Source organism: Rhinolophus sinicus, chromosome 14, assembly GCF_057876585.1.
Source record: "Rhinolophus sinicus isolate RSI-liver-muscle chromosome 14, RSI-T2T, whole genome shotgun sequence".
NCBI lineage: Eukaryota > Metazoa > Chordata > Mammalia > Chiroptera > Rhinolophidae > Rhinolophus > Rhinolophus sinicus.
The window spans coordinates 106489396-106506605 of record NC_142514.1 but is presented as its reverse complement, the minus strand read 5'-3'; the positions used below and the strand labels follow the sequence as shown (position 1 = coordinate 106506605).

The following is a 17210-nucleotide window of genomic DNA, read 5'->3' as shown; positions in this document are numbered from 1 at the left end:
GTCCATTTAGGAGACACAGAGGGAGCAGAATGAGCCCAGTCTAATGACTCCAGTTGCTATAGGTATACGCATATATCTATTTTGCCAGATTCTTCAGAAGCCTCAGGGTTGCCTGAACCAGTAGCTTGTCTGTTTCAATGGGTGGGCCTACAGCAACACACCCGGGTCCTGCCTGTTCTCCACTTCCGCCCTTGTAGAGTTCACCCTCCCCATCTCCATTCTCACCCACCCAGCAGATCTCACTGACAGGGATCATCTTCCAAGCTTCTTTTGGGGGAGGGGGTAAGATTTGTCCGGACAGGCAGGCTTGCTCCAGGAGCAATAGGTGTTGTCATGCCCTGCCTTGCTGTAGCCAACGCAAGCCAGGGGGCTCCTTCTGACACTGTCTTTGGGGTATGTCTCCTGCTTTGGATTCAGAGTCCATCACCTCCACCCTCTTTCAGGGAGCATGATTCTATTCTCTCTTCTCCCCCTCACCCCATATTCTTAAAGTAAAAGGCTACCCTTTACTCCTCTATGCCTAACCCTTTCTATAGTAACCAAACAGACCTGGGGTAGAATCTCAACCACCACTTATTAGCTATGTGGCCATTCACTACTTACTCTTTTTAAGCCCAGTTCCCTTATCTGTAAATAGGGAGATGTTGACCTCATAACATTGCCATGGATTTAAACAAGATCACATCTGTAAAGTATGTACAGTAGGCAAAGTAGCTACTGATTCTGGGACAAAGTGAATGCTTTGGCCCCTTTGACAACAGTCTCTGAGCCAGTCTCCTGTCCTTACTCTGCTTGCCAGAATTCATCTTGGAGGCAGCATGTAAATTGTTATGGAACGAGCAAGTTCTCCAGCTTCTACCTGGTGTCTGGGCTCACGGCTCATGCCAACACTGTGCTCTGGGAGTCTGGTAGAAGTCATGCTCCAGCTGTTCCCTGAGCCTCATCTCTGGTCCCTCGCAACAAGCCACCCCAACCAGCCAAGGAGAACACCTCCCACAGGGTCAACCCCAGACCGGCACTGATCCCTCTGAGGTTGGGCTGAGGGCAGGGCCAGGAGGGGAGCTCCCTGCAGACAGGTGCCCAGCCTGTCACCCCACTGTTCCTGCTGACCTGTCCTTAGTGACTTTTCGTGCACCGAGGCTGCTTGACAAACAAACAAAACCCAACAACAACAAAGGAAGCATCGAGTCAGCCAGGTCAACAGACTCAGCCCAGAACTTTCTTTACTTCATATTTGCGAAGGGGAGGGGGACAGGCCCCGACACTCAACAGCAGAGACCCCTAGCACAGTCCTGAATCCTTGAGAAACCCTCTGTACATATGAGTTGCATGAATAAATAAATCGACTTCCCCTTACAGTTGGGTGTAAATCAAAAGGGGCCAACTTCTCTGCCAGACCCCTGCTTCCAACTTCAGGACACCTTCTGCTCCCAGCACCACTCCCAGCTCAAGGGGTGAGAGCAGGGGGAAGAAATCACAGGCTGAGACTGAGGAAGGGTGCTGGAGCTAGAATGGGGGCTCTTGGGGTGCTTGGGAGCGACTTACCCTCTTTCCAGCCCCCTGTACCCTCATCATTGCCAGGGGCCTCGGGGTTCAGGTTTGGGTCCATCTCCCCCTCCTTCCCCCTCCGCCCTGCCCTGGCAGTCAGGCTAGGCTCCTCCTCACGAAGGAGGCAGAAAGCCGGCTCTCCTCCCCATCCCCACCCTCCTGGGACCTGAACAGCAGGAAGTGCCAGCAGCTCCTGGAGTGCGGGGGGGCCTGTAGGGGCTGTGGGCCGGACTGGGCCGGGCTGGGCCGTGCGACCCCATGGCCATGGACGTGGAGCAGCGACTGGGCAGCCTTACCATCTTCACCCGCGATGACTTCGAGGGCGACTGGCGCCTAGTGGCCAGCGGCGGCTTCGGCCAGGTGTTTCAGGCGCGGCACAAGCGTTGGCGGACCGAGTTCGCCATCAAGTGCTCCCCCGGCCTCCTGCCAGACGCCACCAGGTACCTGCCGGCCCCGCCCCTCTCCTTTTACAGATGAGAAATTGAGTGCAGGGAGCTTCAGAGAGAGGGGGCCCTCGGGGTTGAGACTGAGGATTGTCCCCTCAGCATTTCTAAACTCTACCCAAGTGGGCTGAGTTCCCCAGGCGAGCATGCCTGTTTCTGTACCTGAAATGCAGTTGACACACCCATACCTGTTTGTAGAATCCACAGAGGTCACAGCTGAGCAGGAACTACTCTCCAAGACACCTTTGTGCCATTTGACCTCCCAAACTGGTCCTACCTCTTTCTTTCCAGCACCTCCTTCCTTCTGGATGTCAGGGTGGTAATGACTGCTCTTGGAGGCCCTCTGCCACCCTCATAACCACCCCTAAACTCTCAGGGCAGGCAGGCTGGGCTGGCTGAAAGCTTGTGGCACTTGGCTCAGTGATGCTCAATGGCCTGGCAGGAACCAATCTTCCTTCCCATGGCCATCTGAAGTGGCCCCTGCCCAGGCAGTGCAGGCTGGAGGAGGCCTAGGGGATGGAGACTGCCCAGGCCGCTGGCCGTACATCCTGTCCTTGCCACTTGCTGGCTCTCACATAGGGACCCCTGGGAGGTCAAGCCTGGAATGCTAGTCTCTGTCCTTGTTTTTGCCTCTGACTCCTCCCCCACGCTCATCATATGCACCTGTACCTCCCCTCCCCCCACTGACTTCCCTTTGAAATGGACTCCAGTCTCATTCCTACAGGATTCGCTGGTGCTGGTACCAGCTGTGCACTTGCCCCCTGTGCAGCCATGAAGGAGACACTTGGGGTATGAACCACGTCCTCCTCCTAAGGCTCCTGGGACTTCAAATAGAGGACCTGGGAGGCAACAAGTCCTGTTGACATCTCATTGGATGTTCTTTGCCGTGTTCTCTGAGGTTGCCCCAGGCCCTACACACTCCAGCCAGTCTCTTCTCTAACTCCCAGACCCCCACCTGATTCATGAATAAGGGCAAAGTGAGGTGGCCCCAGACTCACCCATCTTCCTCTCTCAACACCCTCCAGATGGCTTTAGAGTAGAGATAGATTATGCTAGAACTTGTTCAAATCAACTACAGCCTTTCAAGTAAAGAACAAAAGGAAACAGATGGCATTGACAAGAATACACTGTTAGACATTTACAGTAACTTCTGCCATTTTCCCTTCCTAAGTCCTGGGAACTCCCTGTGTGGAAAGGGCTAAGGGATTTAATGCTAATTAATGCCTGCTATGTGTGGAATACTACACTATGCGTGTTACATGTATTACTTCCCTGGATCCTCCTTCCATTTCCTCATTCATTCATCCTCATTCATTGACAAACGCTTGTTGCCCTTCTATGTGCCATGTGTTATGCTGGACCCTGATTTATAATGACAAATGCAACAGCTATGGCCCTGTTCTCCTGAAGCTTACAGCTTGGGGAAGAAAGACATTAACCAGCTAACCCCACGTGTACATGTGTGTTACTGTGAGAAGTAGTACCAGAACAGAGAGATGTATGGTTCTGTGACAGCTTATTAATAGAGCTTGACTGAGATCAGACGAGGCTTTCCTGAGGAAGTTACACTTGAGCTGAAATGTGAAGGATGAGTATGAGTTAAGCAGGTGAAGAGGAGAAAGCTTTCCAGTAAGAGGCAACAGAATGTGCAAGGGTTTTTGGCAGGTGGGGCTTACTAAGTAAAGGATGGGAAAAAGGCTGTTGTATCTGGAGTTGAGTGAGGGAGCAGTAGAAAGTTCTGAGGTGTTTGCAACCATGTGGAGGGGAGGTGGTGACATAAGGAAGTGATCAGAATTGCAGTGTGGAGAATGCATTGGAAGAGTAGAGTGGATTCCGGCTCAGTTAGGAGACTGTCATCATCATTCAAACAAAAGACAATCAGAGTTCTTGACTGGTGTGTGAGTAATAGAGGGAAACGAATAGATAGCACAATATTTAGAAGGTAAAAGTCCACGCAACTTATTGCTGGATTGGCTGTGGGGCCACAATGAGGAGGAGACTGTCAAGGTCAACTGCATGTCTGTCTTGCCCAAAGGAGCTAGGGTCCACTGGAATGTCTACTCTGTGAGAGCAGAGTCTCTGTCTGTTTTGTTCACAGCTCTAGCCCCAGTGTCTGGCATGTAGTTGGTGTTCAATAAATACTTGTTGAATGCTATTGTTGACAATTAATAAATGGAACATGAAAAGAGGTCCAGGTTTGAAGAGGAAGATCACGAGTTCAGTTCTGTACATGTTGAAAAGAATTATCACGTAGACTTCAGAGTAAAGGACTGAGCTAATGATGGTAAAATTTGTGAGTCATTTGTTATATGTGATTGAAGCTAGGGCATGGGTAATGTTAATTCATTCACTCCAAGCAGGGCGTGAACAAAACAGTCTTTTCCTTCATGGAGTTTAGAATCTAATGGAGACAGACAATACATAAGTAAGTAAACAAATAAATTTATCTATAGTGCTTACAACTATCTGCAATTTTCTTGATTAAAATACCTAAGGACAGTTGAGTACTCTGATCTTCCAAGAACACATTTGATCTAGAAATATTAATTTGTTGGCCGTCTGTATGGGGGTTTAAGGATTACTAGAGTTGGGGTAAGGTTGTTATTTTATGTAGATTTGAAATCCTTGCTAATTAGGTACCATTTGAGTAGAGATTTAAGAGCAAGCCACCTAAGAGGTGGCTCTTAGGGAGGAGTGTTCCAGACAGAGGGAACAGCAAGTGCAAAGGTCCTGAGGTGGGAACATGCTTGACATGATAGGGGGGCAGCAAGAGGCCAGTTTAGCAAGGACAGAGTCAGGGCAGGAGTGATTAGTAGGAGATGAAATCATGGAGCTATGCCCAGGGGCAGATCAGGTAGGGCTTTGCAGGCCATTGTATTGGGTTGGTGCAAAAGTAATTGCGGTTCTTGCAATTATTTTTAACCTGTTAAACCGCAATTACTTTTGCACCAACCTAATAAGAACTTTGGCTTTTCCTGTGACTGAGAAGAGAGCCACTGGAAGGGCCTGAGCAGAGCAGTGACATACTCTGACTGACATTTAAAAAATATTAATCTGGCTGCTGGGTTGAGAATAGATGGTGGAGGGCAAGGGGGAGAAGCAAAGGAGTCAATTAGGAGGCTTGGGCCAAGATGCCAATGAGTAGAGGTGGTGAGAAGTGGTCAGATTCTTGCTATATGTTAAAGGTAGAGCTGACAGGATGCGCCGAGGGACTTGGTTGTGGGAAGGAGAGGAAGACAGGATTCAGGGATGACATCAGGACCTTCGAGGATTAGGAGGATGAGAGCCCCATTCACCGAGGTGAGGAAAGCTGAGGGGGAGCAGTTTTCACAGGAGAATCGAGAGTTCAGCTTTAGACACATTAAGTGTCAAATACCCAGTTGGAGATGCTGAGATTGCCTAGAGACGGAGTGTAGAGTATAGGGTGAGAAGAACAGAGAGGGCCTGCGACTGGGCCTAGTGGTCACGTGACAGAATAGGGGCCTGCACAGGAAACAGAGAGGAAGTGACTAGGAAGAGAGGGGGAGAAATCCTGGAGAATGTTGGCACATGGTGGAGGTATGTGAATATTTTGAGGAAAAGAAGAGTGAGAGATCTGACCCATAAACCGAGAACTGAAAACTGTTCATAGGCTAGACCGACATGGGGGTTGTTGGTAACCATAGCAACAGCTGTTCAGTGAAGTACCGAGACCAGAAACTTGATGAAAGCTGGTAGTGGGAGATGAGGAAAGGAGAGAGACAACAGGCATAGCAAATGCTATGAAATTGTGTAATTACTAGTGTTTCCATTTTACAGGTAAGAAACTGAGGCCCAGACAGTTTACTTGCCAAAGGTCATACAAAGAATAAGTGATAAACTGGAATTTCTTCAAATCAGGGCAAAGTGCCCTCAGATCCCTTGTTTTATTTCCGCTTCATGACAAATGTCCAGTTACTGTGAAGTCAAAAGGACACAGAGACATACAAAACATTTTGCAGAGGTGGAGGGGAGCTCTCTGGAATAGTGGAGAAGTAGAGAAGAGAACCTGGACTAGCCAACCTGCCCAGATGAAAAGGGGAGCAGGTGGCTTTTCTTGGAGGTCAGGAGTGTCTGGCTGGCTTCCCAGGGAGGCCCTGTGAGCAGGTTTCCAGCAGCTTCTGACTGCAGTGCCAACATAGCTTTGCAAATACTGTGCTTTTAAAAATGTCATTTCTCCCTAATCCTCATCCCCACAATCCCCAAACAATCTGTAACAATTTACATATTTACTGTTCTCTGGGCACATACAGTGAAAAGAGGAAGAGAGTTTGCAAATGCTTATTTTGCAAAGCTTCCCCTTAAGTCTTGACTTCTGCTCGATTCAACAAAGATGTGTTGTGCTGTGCATAGTAATGTATTGTGGAGAGTAGCAAGATGAATAATTATGGTTCATCCATAAAATGGAATACCATGTAGTTATTACAGTCCTAGGTTCAGGAGAACAGCAATGCAAGGAAGTGCTCAGGCTGTACTAACAGGGACAAACACCCCAGAACAGCCCACACTATGTGATGGAAGGGGAGAGGAAGGAGGAAGGAGTGAACAGGAGGGAGAAAGAGAAACAGATACCTTGGCAATGTATTGTAAAAGAATATACTAAAATATTAACAGGCCACCTCCAGAAGATTAGATTACTGACAATTTAGTTTTCTTCTTTATAGCTCTCTGTAGTCCCTAGATTTTTCTACAAGGTATCTGTATTATTTCCATAACCAAATGGCAATAAATGATGTGTTAATACAGTAACAAGAGGCATGATATCGGTCTTCTAGGGGCTAGCAGTCCACTGGGGGTGATAAACATATACACAAATGGTCAGAATAAATGGCAGGCTTTTTGTGGCCACTTCTATACAATGGACTTGCTCCTAAATTTGCAAACTCCTTTACTTCCTGTCTTATTGCTGCTGGCCACCCAGACCCTAGTCTGTACATCTTGCTGGGCATCCTTTCATGTCTGTCTTTCCTCCTCGACTACCTTGCAAGCTCCCAAGGCTACTCTGGGTCTCCACAGTCTGGCATCAAGCCTAATTTGTGTGTTCTGCTAGTGGCTCTTGTAATTAACGGTCGCCTCCTTCCATCTCTCACTCCCGCCCACAAAGCTCCGATGTGAATTGCCTCATTGAAGAAGCCACCAAAATGGAGAAGATCAAGTTTCAGCACATCGTATCCATCTACGGGGTGTGCAAGCAGCCCCTGGGGATTGTGATGGAGTTCATGGCCAATGGCTCCCTGGAGAAGATGCTGCCCACCCACAACCTCTGCTGGCATCTCAAGTTCCGAATCATCCATGAGACCAGCCTGGCCATGAACTTCCTCCACAGCATTAAGCCACTTCTGCTTCACCTGGACCTCAAGCCAGGCAACATCCTCCTGGACAGCAACATGCACGTCAAGGTAAGGGCCCTGGTCAACCTCTCTGCCCCCTTTTCACTTTGGAGTCTCCTCCAGGTGAGCAGGAATATCTTGAGCCTGTCAAGAGTTTTAAGCAGCTCCCTTCATGGACAAATACTGAAGGAAGGGATCACACCTAAAACAGGTAGAACAGCAGTGAAATTTGATGCCTGAAGCTGGGTATTAGGACACCTGCAATAACCTCTTTGGCCCTGAGTCTTCCACTTCTGATGTGGGTCGAGTAATCCCTGACCCTCCTATTCTTTGCTTCCAGTGAGGATGTATACAAGTGAGGTGATCCCTAAGCAAGGTCATTTTTGCAGTGCCTGAAACATGCCACCCTTTTTTTTCTGCCCCACGACTTTTGCATATTCTGTTCCCGCTGCCAGGAACACCCCCACCCCTTCTTTATCTAGCAAAGACCTACTCATCTTTCAGCTCTTGGCTTAAACATCACCTCCTCAGGGAGGTTTTGTCTGATCCACCCCACAGGCCCGCTGCATACCCCCATTTTACCCTTTACATCTCTTTACATTGCTAACCCCAATTGTAAGTATATAGGCATATGTGAAACTATGTCATTAGTGACTATACCCATATCTGAATAAGCACTTAGGACGGTAATGGGCATGGTGGGGAGGGGCTTGTCATCTTTTCTATCTGCTGGCTGATCCTCAGTACCCAGCCTAGTTGGCACTCAGTGAATGGTCAGCTGGTGTATGAATGAATCAATGGATGGAAGTAAAGCGGGGATAAATGTCTATGGTATAAATGCTTCAGGGCCTGTGTAGGTTGGATGAACAGAAGCTCACCAAAGGTAGCAACTTTAGCCATCATCGCTCTGGATAAAGGCAACACCTGCCAAGTACTTGCTGTGTGCCAGATGTTGTCGTAAGGGAGTTTTGCATATTACTCACTTAATGCTCACAATAGCACTATGAGTTAAGTACTCATATTAGTTCAGTTTTATAGATGTGGAAACTGAGGCTCTGAGACGATAAGTAACTTATCCAAGCTCATACAGGTCGTGCATGGTAGAGCTGGGAGAGAGCCCAGGCTCTTAACCACTACACTAGTGGAAAGGGGTGGCAAATCAAGGCAGTTTCCTGGGAGTAAGACTGTTGCTGCCTGTCCCCACCTCTGGCTTCCTCCCAGATTTCAGACTTTGGCCTTTCCAAGTGGATGGAACGGTCAACCCGGATGCAGTATATCGAGAGGTCGGCTCTGCGAGGCACCCTCAGCTACATCCCCCCTGAGATGTTCCTGGAGAGTAACAAGGCCCCAGGGCCCAAATACGATGTGTACAGGTGAGAGGGAGGCTGGGCTCCATCCCCGTACCCAGGAGGTAGCTTGTTGTCACCACCCTGCCTGGACCCCATGGCTCAAAAGGCAGGGCAGGACAGGGAGGAGGTATGGAAGGGGACTCTGGCTGGAGAGGCTTTGTCTGGGACTGTGCGGTGTGTGGGACCCCCCTGATCGGTGACCCGGGACATCTGAGAGTCACTCAGGGACACTTTTCCCCATCTGCAGCTTCGGGATTGTCATCTGGGAAATCCTCTTCCAGAAGAAACCATACTCAGGTAGCAGACCACGGTCCCTCAGATGGGGTCCTGGAAGGGGCTGTGGGAGGGCGGAGGGTTTGTGGGGGCAAGACAAGTGGCAGGTTTGTATTGGGGGAACCATCTTCTCTTCAGGGGTTCCCATCACACCCTCCTTCCTTAGTCCCTCTTCTTTCTAAAGCTCACTTTATAGTAAAATGCAGGGCAAACGTCAGCTGAGACTATGCTTTCTGGCTCTAATTCCTCTGCTTTCAATATTCTTCCTGCATCTCCCACCCCCACCCCTGCCATCTAGAATGCCAGGTACATAGACTGTTAGGAAACTGGGATAACCCAACAAAGTTGAAAGTCAAGTCCATAACGAGGCCTGTTGGTCAGTCCTGCTGTCTTTGGATAGCAAAGGCCTGCAAAGTAGGGCCATTTCTGGTCTTGGCCGGGGAAGCGGCTGGAGCTGCACCAGAGACTCAGTTGCTCAAATCAGAGCCTCAGGTGGGCCTGCAATCTAGCTGTTTACTCCCCAAGCATTTATGGAGCCCCTGCTGCAGATCCTCTGAGCCCCTGCCTCCCGGCCAGCCTCTCTGCTCCCCCCCCACTCCAACCTCCCAGCACCCGCACAGCCTGGACCTCCTCTTGCAGGCCTCAACATGATAACCATCATCATCCGAGTAGGTACAGGCATGAGGCCCTCCCTGCAGTCTGTCTCAGATGAGTGGCCAGGCGAGGCCCAGCAGATGGTGGACCTGATGAGGCGCTGTTGGGACCAGGACCCCAAGAAGAGGCCCTGCTTTCCAGGTCCTCATCCAGCCCGACCCGCCCAGGGACTGGGGAGTGAGCGGGGCCAGGTGTGAAGGGGCCAGGAGAGGAGATGATGGAAGGGCTCTGCAGAGAGAGGCCTGCATGGCACTGAGGCAGGCTGGCAATGGGGGCAGGGACAGCTGAAGACTGCAGTGGTCTGGCCTCTGGGGGCTGATATATGCCCCTGTGGAAGGTGAGTCCAAGCCCTTGTTGCCGGAAGGCAGCTGGGCCTGGTTCTGCTGTTGCTGAATTCAGTTACTACACTGTCCTCATCTGTAAAATGGTCCCAGACCATGAGATCACGGGCATGGATGGACCCTGGGGTTACCCACTCTTTCGGGGACTATGAAAATAGGCATATATGTGTAAGTGTGAGCATCTCAGAGATCACCTAGTCCTTCCCTCCATCTTATGGAAAAGGACTGACCGTCAGAGGGTCCGTGACTTGCTACATGTGGCCCCGTTGCGCCAAGGCTGGGACCCATCTTTCCTGCCTCCTGGTACACATGTATGGATGTGTGTGAGCCCAGGAATAAATTTCGGGGTCGGGGGGGGACACAGAAATTGTAGCGTATCTAAAATGGGGGAGGGACTGCTGGCTAGCCTGTTACTTCTCTTCCTCTCTCTCCTTCATGGAGCAGACATAGCAGTTGAGACAGACATGCTGCTGTCTCTGCTCCAGAGCCCTGTGGCAGACCCTGAGAGTGAGGCTCTGGCCAGGAAGGTGTCCTGCAAACCATCCCTGCGCCGGCCCCCAGAGGTGAGTGTGGTATGCTGGGTGTGGTCTCAGGATGCATGCGCAGGTATGGCCTCCTCAAGGCCACGTGGTGGAGGGGTTCTGTGGGGACCGGGAGCCAGCCACATTCTGCTGGCCAAGTCAGGCTGCCCACCTGGGACACCTTTTCCTAATTTGCACAAAGGTGTTCTAAGGGCTAGTGGTGGCCGTGGTTAGGCCTCTGAGAAGGACGTTCCTTCTCTTAAATGTGTGGGATGTAGCAGAGCCTGTCGTGCAGAGGGAGACAGTGCTCCCAGGCTTCCACACCATGGGCATCAGTGCCATTATTCTGCCATCCTGTCCATCCCCTAAGGTGGGAACCAGCTGTGGGTTAGTGCGGAGCTCTTGGCTGAACCCACAGAGCCACCCTGCTTTCCATGCAGCCCAAGGGTAAGTCAAGGCCCTGGGCTACCTCTTTCTGGCAGAGTCTCCCTTGCTCAGAATTTTCCTTTAGATGTAGCTGGTGGTAGAAATGGCATAGAAGAGGGTCTCCTAGGACAGGTGGGAAGCAAATCCTAGTGATGGAGAGCGCTGAAGAGAGGGAAGGTGTGGACGACGGCACATGCCAGAACTGTCCTGCCTGATTCACCCCTGTGTCTTCTGGTTCCCCACCCCCAGGTCAGTGAGGAGGTCAACCAAGAGCTAAGAGACAGCGGTGAGTCCAGAGAGCCACAGCTGGAACCAGATATTCACAATGGAAGAGGAAGTGGAATCAAATCATACCTTTTCCCCAGGCCCCCACCCTTGTCCCCAGGCCTGCTGCAAATCAGGAGCTGGTGTGTCCCTTTCCTGGCACCCAGCTCCATGTTCCAGAAATGCCCATGCCCTTGGGGGTCCTGGCTCTGCTTTCCCTTCAGGTCTGTGCTCTTGCAAGGGCAGCTTCCCCGCTTCCTGCCCTAGCAGGTAGGGCATTGGTTTTCACCTGGCTGCACATTAGAATTTCTTGGGGAATGAAAAAAAAATACTGTTGCTGGGGCTCCCCTGGACTAATTAAATCGGAATCTCTAGGGGGAGGAGGTGGCCTGGCAGTGATGTTTTTGTTTGTTTTGGAAATTGTTGCTTTCACTTCTAATACGCCTCTGGGTAGAGTAGGGAGAAGTGAGTCTCAGGAGGAGTTCAGGTCTCAGAGCTCCTCCACAAATTCATTTTCACCTTTCATTTACTTCCTTTGGGCCAAGTACTCCTCTGAAAGGTCTTCCTACACAATTTGTCCTCAGAGTGGCAGTAAGAGGTGGACATTGTTGTTGTCCCTTTTACGGATTAAGACCTGGAAGTTCAAAGGGGCAGAGTTGGCTAAGCTCACATGATGCTAAGGGTGGGTCCCTATGTGAAGAACTGCCTCCTCATCCTTATGTGAAGAACTGCCAGACCCAGTTCTCTAGGGCAGTGGATCCTGCAGAGAGATTTGTGCTTTCAGGAAAGACACTTCTATAGTCTCTGTTCCTGGATGGTACTTCCAGGAGGCAGGGGGATGGCCAAAATGACCTCCAGACAGGTCAGAGGTCCTTTTTTCAGCCCTGTTTCTCTCCCAGCAGATTCAGGAGACCACTTAAAGGGGGTTCTGCAGCTCTCAGACAGTGAAAGCCTGGTCCCAAGCGATGAGGAGCTGCGCATCTATGAGAACAAGGTCACCCCACTCCACTTCCTGGTGGCGCAGGGCAGTGTGGAGCAGGTGAGGCTGCTGCTGGCCCATGAGGTCGATGTGGACTGCCAGACAGCCTGCGGCTACACCGCCCTCCTCATCGCCGCCCAGGACCAGCAGCTCGACCTCTGCACCCTGCTCTTGGAGCACGGCGCTGATGCCAACCTGGCCGACGAGGATGGCTGGGCCCCACTGCACTTTGCAGCTCAGAACGGGGACGACCGCACCGCCCGCCTGCTCCTGGACCACGGGGCCCGTGTGGATGCCCAGGAGCACGAGGGGTGGAGCCCACTCCACCTGGCTGCGCAGAACAACTTTGAGAATGTGGCACGGCTTCTGGTCTCCCGTCAAGCTGACCCCAACCTGCGTGAGGCTGAGGGCAAGACCCCTCTCCACGTGGCCGCCTACTTTGGCCACGTCAGCTTGGTCAAGCTGCTGACAGGCCAAGGGGCGGAGTTAGATTCTCAACAGAGAAACCTGAGGACACCACTGTCCCTGGCGGTGGAGCGAGGCAAAGTGAGGGCCGTCCAGCACCTGCTGAAGAGTGGGGCAGCCCCTGATGCCGTTGATCAGAATGGCTACAGCCCCCTGCACACTGCAGCTGCCTGGGGCCGGTACCTTATCTGCAAGATGCTGCTCAGGTATGGGGCCAGCCTTGAGCTGCCAACCCAGCAGGGGTGGACACCCCTGCATCTAGCAGTCTACAGGGGCCACCTGGAGATTATCCACTTGCTGGCTGAGAGCCACGCAGACTTAGGGGCTCCCGGAGGCATGAGCTGGACCCCCCTGCACCTGGCTGCCCGCCATGGGGAGGAGGTGGTGGTGGCAGCACTGCTGCAATGTGGGGCTGACGCCAATGCCGCCGAGCAGTCAGGCTGGACACCCCTCCACCTGGCGGTGCAGAGGGGTGCTTTCCTGAGTGTCATCAGCCTCCTGGAGCACGGCGCAGACGTCCATGTCCGTAACAAGATGGGATGGACACCTGCCCACCTGGCAGCCCTCAAGGGCAACATGGCCATCCTCAAAGTGCTGGTCAAAGCCGGGGCCCAGCTGGACATCCAGGATGGGGTGGGCTGTACACCATTGCAGTTGGCCCTTCGGAGCCAAAAGCAGAGCATCGTGGCCTTCCTAGAGGGCAAGGAGCCCTCACTGGCTGTTCTGGGCAGTGCTGAGCCTGGAGACCAGACGGAAGTGTAGACAACCTGGGATCTCCTTACCATAAGGAAAAGGGGTTGGTCTGGCAGCCCCTTCCCTGTACTTGCCACTAGCCCCTTCGACCTTGAAAGGAAACAGGAAACTGGTCCCCTGGGTGATGGAGGATGGGGAGAGGTACACTGAGGTTGTAGCTGGGGAAGGGTCTGGCTTGGAAAGCACCTCCTCCAAGAATGTCTGGCAGACCTCTGGCCTTCTCCTCTTCCTGTAGCTGGACTCAAGCCCCCAAAGTGAATTCCCTCTTCATTCCCAAGACTCCTGCCACTTGCCCTTGGGCTCACAGGGGTCCTTGTATCCAAGGAACCTTCTCTGTAGACAAAGGGACGCATGGAGGAGACAGAAGTACTCCTTCCCAGCTCAGGTCTGTGTGACTTGGCCCCTTACCTGGGCGAGGCTGGGAGAGCCAGACACCTGTGCTTTGTGCAAGGGGCAGGAACTAAACGTTCAAAGGAAATTCTATTTACCATTTAAGCCGCAGCCAGCCTCCTGTTGCTGTACTGACCACACCTTCCTGGTGGCCCCTTTCCCTGCGCCTGGGTCTCCCACCTAGTCTCTGGGGCTGAAGGAAGGGTGGTCCTACGAGTGATGCTATGGGGACATGGTCCCTGGTCTCCCTGCCCCACCCTTTGCTCTGTCCAGTTACATGGCCACGTTTCAAACTCTGAAGTCAATAAAGCTGTGGATTTGAGTCTCCCCTCCAGAGATAGACTGGTCTGTGGGGCTGAGTTATGTGTAGGGGCCAGTAATGTTAGTATGGTGCAGGGTGTGTGTGTGTGTCTGTGTGTGTGTATGTGTGTGTGTGTGTGTGACAGAGACGGACAGACAGGTACATGTGTGAGTTCACACAGGATAAGGAAGCAAAGGCAGAGTTGGGCAGTAGGGTGGGGTGGTGACAGTGAAGAAGGTTATCTGGGCTCCATGTGGTCCTCTCAGGGCAGGGGCTTTACAGCAGCAGCTCAGAGAGCGCTCTTGTGACCACACCCTGGCCACCCACCGGCTGGCCTGGCCTGGCCTGCTGTTTGTGGGCAGGTTGGGACAGGCTGGTGCTGCTCACGTTAACCCCATGTGACTGGGCCCTGGCTCAGCAGCCAGCCGGCATCTTCCTCTCTCACTCCGCCAGGGTTGCCAACCATTGGGAGGGGGTGAGGCGGGGCTGCAGGTGGGGCAAGACGGGTAACCTGGGGGTCCTATCCTGCTCCTCTCTACCTTTCCACACTACTAGAGCAGGCCCTCTAACTCAAGGATGTTTTGTAATTGTCAGAGAAAAGGAATGTTCTGCCCCAAATAATGGCCAGCTTCAAACTCAGCCAGTTGGCAGGCCCACCATTGTGTGTCTTCCTCCTGGGCTGGGAGCGGGGCCACCAGTCAGCGGCCTCATATCAGGCTGACAGCGGAGGAGCAGAGGAAACCTGCTGCCTCGTGGTGCCAGCCTTGTGAGCCCTGGACACTTCACCCAGCCATGCCACAGCCTGTGGCCACCACTGAGAGCCCCAGGAGCAGCACTGAGCTGGATTGTGCCCTACAACAACAGCTGTAAATCAAGTCTGCACGTTAGAATCTCTTGGGTGAGGTGTGTGGTTGGGGGGCATATGGAGGGGCTTGTCAAATACCTGGCCCTACAATTAACCAATTAATCCAGAATCTCTGGGGTGGCATCCTGCTGTTAGCTGGAGAGCAGCCAGGGCTGAGAACAACCACCAGGGGGCTCTCTCTCTCTCTCTCTCTCTCTCTCTCTCTCATCTCTGTCCTTCATATGTGTACTCATGGAAACAGTCACTGGCCAGCAGCCCAAGGTGGTGGCCCTTTTCTCTCCTGGTTGAATGAGGGGGGATTCCTGAGGACTGAGGCAGGGGGCACTCAGTAGACTGTCCCATCCTCCTACAGGGATCCCTGCAAGCTGCCTGGCCCCTTCTCCTTGTTCTCCCTGAGACTGAGTCTTAGGCAAGACAGGGAGTTAAACACACTCCTGGGAGTTCTGTCTCCCCTAGAACTTGGCTGGAGTGGACGGTGGAAGGGGAGGGGGCACAGTGCTGTTTTCTTCTTGCACCCTGGGTCTGGCTCCGGGTCTAGGATTCTGCATGAGCCTGAGAAGGGGTATGGGCTACACGTTCACAGCTGGTAAGCTCAAATCAATTCATGGGAATGGCCTGGAATGAACTACAGGGGTCACTACGGTCTGGTTTGTTCTAGTGGAAAGCGTTTGAGGGAAGACCTTGAAGAAAGGAGTTAGAAAAGGTAAATGATCCTTTTCCATCGATTGTCCTATGAATGGCAGGGATCCCATGGCGATGCAGACGGGACTAGCTCCAGGAATCATTTCCATCCCAAGGACCAGGTTGAGCTCCTGAGACCCTTGCTTCCTCTACTTCCTTCCTCCCAGAGGTAACTGAGGTAGGGATTTGGGGACAGCTCTGGCCAACATAGCTCCATCATCTACTAGCATCTTCTCCCTTTTCAAGCCACCCCTTTCCAGACACAGACCCATCAGACATACCCAGCATCTACTTTGATCCCATTTCAACACGGCTGCCTTCTAGTGGTTTCCTAAGGATGTTTAGAAGGGGATTTTAGTGAGGCCCTTCAAATTCCCAAGGAGGGGGTATCTAGTTGAATTTCAAACCCTGTTTAGGGGGGATTGGGATGGAGGAGGATGGGAACTCTTCAATTTCCTACTGGGTGTTTCCACATGGAGGTCCTATTGACCGTTTAAACTCAACGTGTCCCAAACTGAGCATTCCCTTCCCCTCCACAAGCCTGCTTCTCACCCTTTCCCCTTCATTTGAGTGGAAGGTATCCAAACTCCTAACGTAGGAGTCACTCTAGACCAGCCCGTCCAACACAACTTTCTGAGACACTGGGAACGAAAACCTTCTCTGTCTGCAACTGTTCAAGAAGACAGCCACCTCGTCCGTGTGCTACTGAGCACTTGCAATGCGGCTCGTCCCGACGAGGAACCAACATTTTAATTTCACTAAGTTAAATTGAAGCAGCCACGTGTGGCTAATGGACAGTGCGGTCTGTAGGGCCCAACTTGCCTGCCCCTGCCCCTGAAGCCTTCTCTGACTGCCTGGCTGGAGATGCTGCCCTGTATCAACACCCCCTGCAGTGAGGCTCTGAAAACACTGCCTTGCATAGGGCAAGCCTCCTTGCTGCCTCAGCATTTCTGCATTCCATGCACTCCTCCCTCAGGACGCCCTCCAAGCTTGCTGAACTAAATTATGGCAGCAGGATTGTTGCTGTATCATAAGGGACAGAAGGTGGTTGCCGGGCTGGACTGAGGCAGGGGAGGGAAGCTCTGGGGTCAGTGTAGTGGAAAGACCACGGGCTTTGAAGCAGGGGAGACCTGGGTGCAAATCCTGCCATCCACTAAGGTGTGACCTTAGTTGCTGAAATGTTCTTAGCCTTGGCTGCCTTAATGCTTATTCTCACTGGCTGGTGGTAATAATGGAATCAGACACCTGGTGGGTCAAAGGGCAGAGCAGTGAGTAAACATTCAACACATGAGTTTCTTGCAGCTACTCCTAAGTCTGAGGAGTTTTCCTCTTGGCAGGGGGCATGGACAAGCCAGCTTTTGGGGATCCATTTGACAGGATGCTCATAGAAGCCACTGCCAATTTTCCTTTGCCAGCCTATCCAGGGGAGGAAGGGGTGGCTCTCCTGCAGTGCCTCGGTGTGGACTGTGACACTGATACCCTTTGGGACATGCCTAAGATAACGTCAAGTCAGCTGTCAGGCGGGGGCAAGCCCCACTAGTAGGTCGTGCCCACGGACCCACAGCTGCGATGACTGTCCAGATTGGAGTACCCTGAGCCCCAAAAGCCA

At 52.2% G+C, this 17210-nt stretch overlaps 1 protein-coding gene across 2 annotated transcripts; it reads left to right on the top strand.

Moving 5' to 3' along the window:
- Positions 1-1692: 1692 nt before the first annotated feature.
- ANKK1 (ankyrin repeat and kinase domain containing 1) lies at positions 1693-14151 on the top strand. Of its 2 annotated transcripts, XM_019753307.3 has the most exons (8): positions 1693-1988; positions 7114-7408; positions 8561-8712; positions 8936-8985; positions 9601-9756; positions 10401-10519; positions 11153-11189; positions 12070-14151. In XM_019753307.3, the coding sequence occupies exons 1-8, from the start codon at positions 1807-1809 to the stop codon at positions 13371-13373; spliced, it is 2295 nt and encodes a 764-aa protein (XP_019608866.2). In that variant the 5' UTR covers positions 1693-1806; the 3' UTR covers positions 13374-14151. The 2 variants fall into 2 exon arrangements, with proteins under 2 accessions (XP_019608866.2, XP_088647577.1); XM_088791451.1 differs by lacking the exon at positions 9601-9756.
- Positions 14152-17210: the final 3059 nt, after the last annotated feature.

Coding starts and splice junctions, on each gene's coding strand:
- ANKK1 (XM_019753307.3), top strand. CDS start 1,807: ATGGCCATGGACGTGGAGCAGCGACTGGGCAGCCTTACCATCTTCACC. Junction 7,409..8,560: donor ACAGCAACATGCACGTCAAG/GTAAGGGCCCTG, acceptor GCTTCCTCCCAG/ATTTCAGACTTTGGCCTTTC. Junction 9,757..10,400: donor GAAGAGGCCCTGCTTTCCAG/GTCCTCATCCAG, acceptor TTCATGGAGCAG/ACATAGCAGTTGAGACAGAC.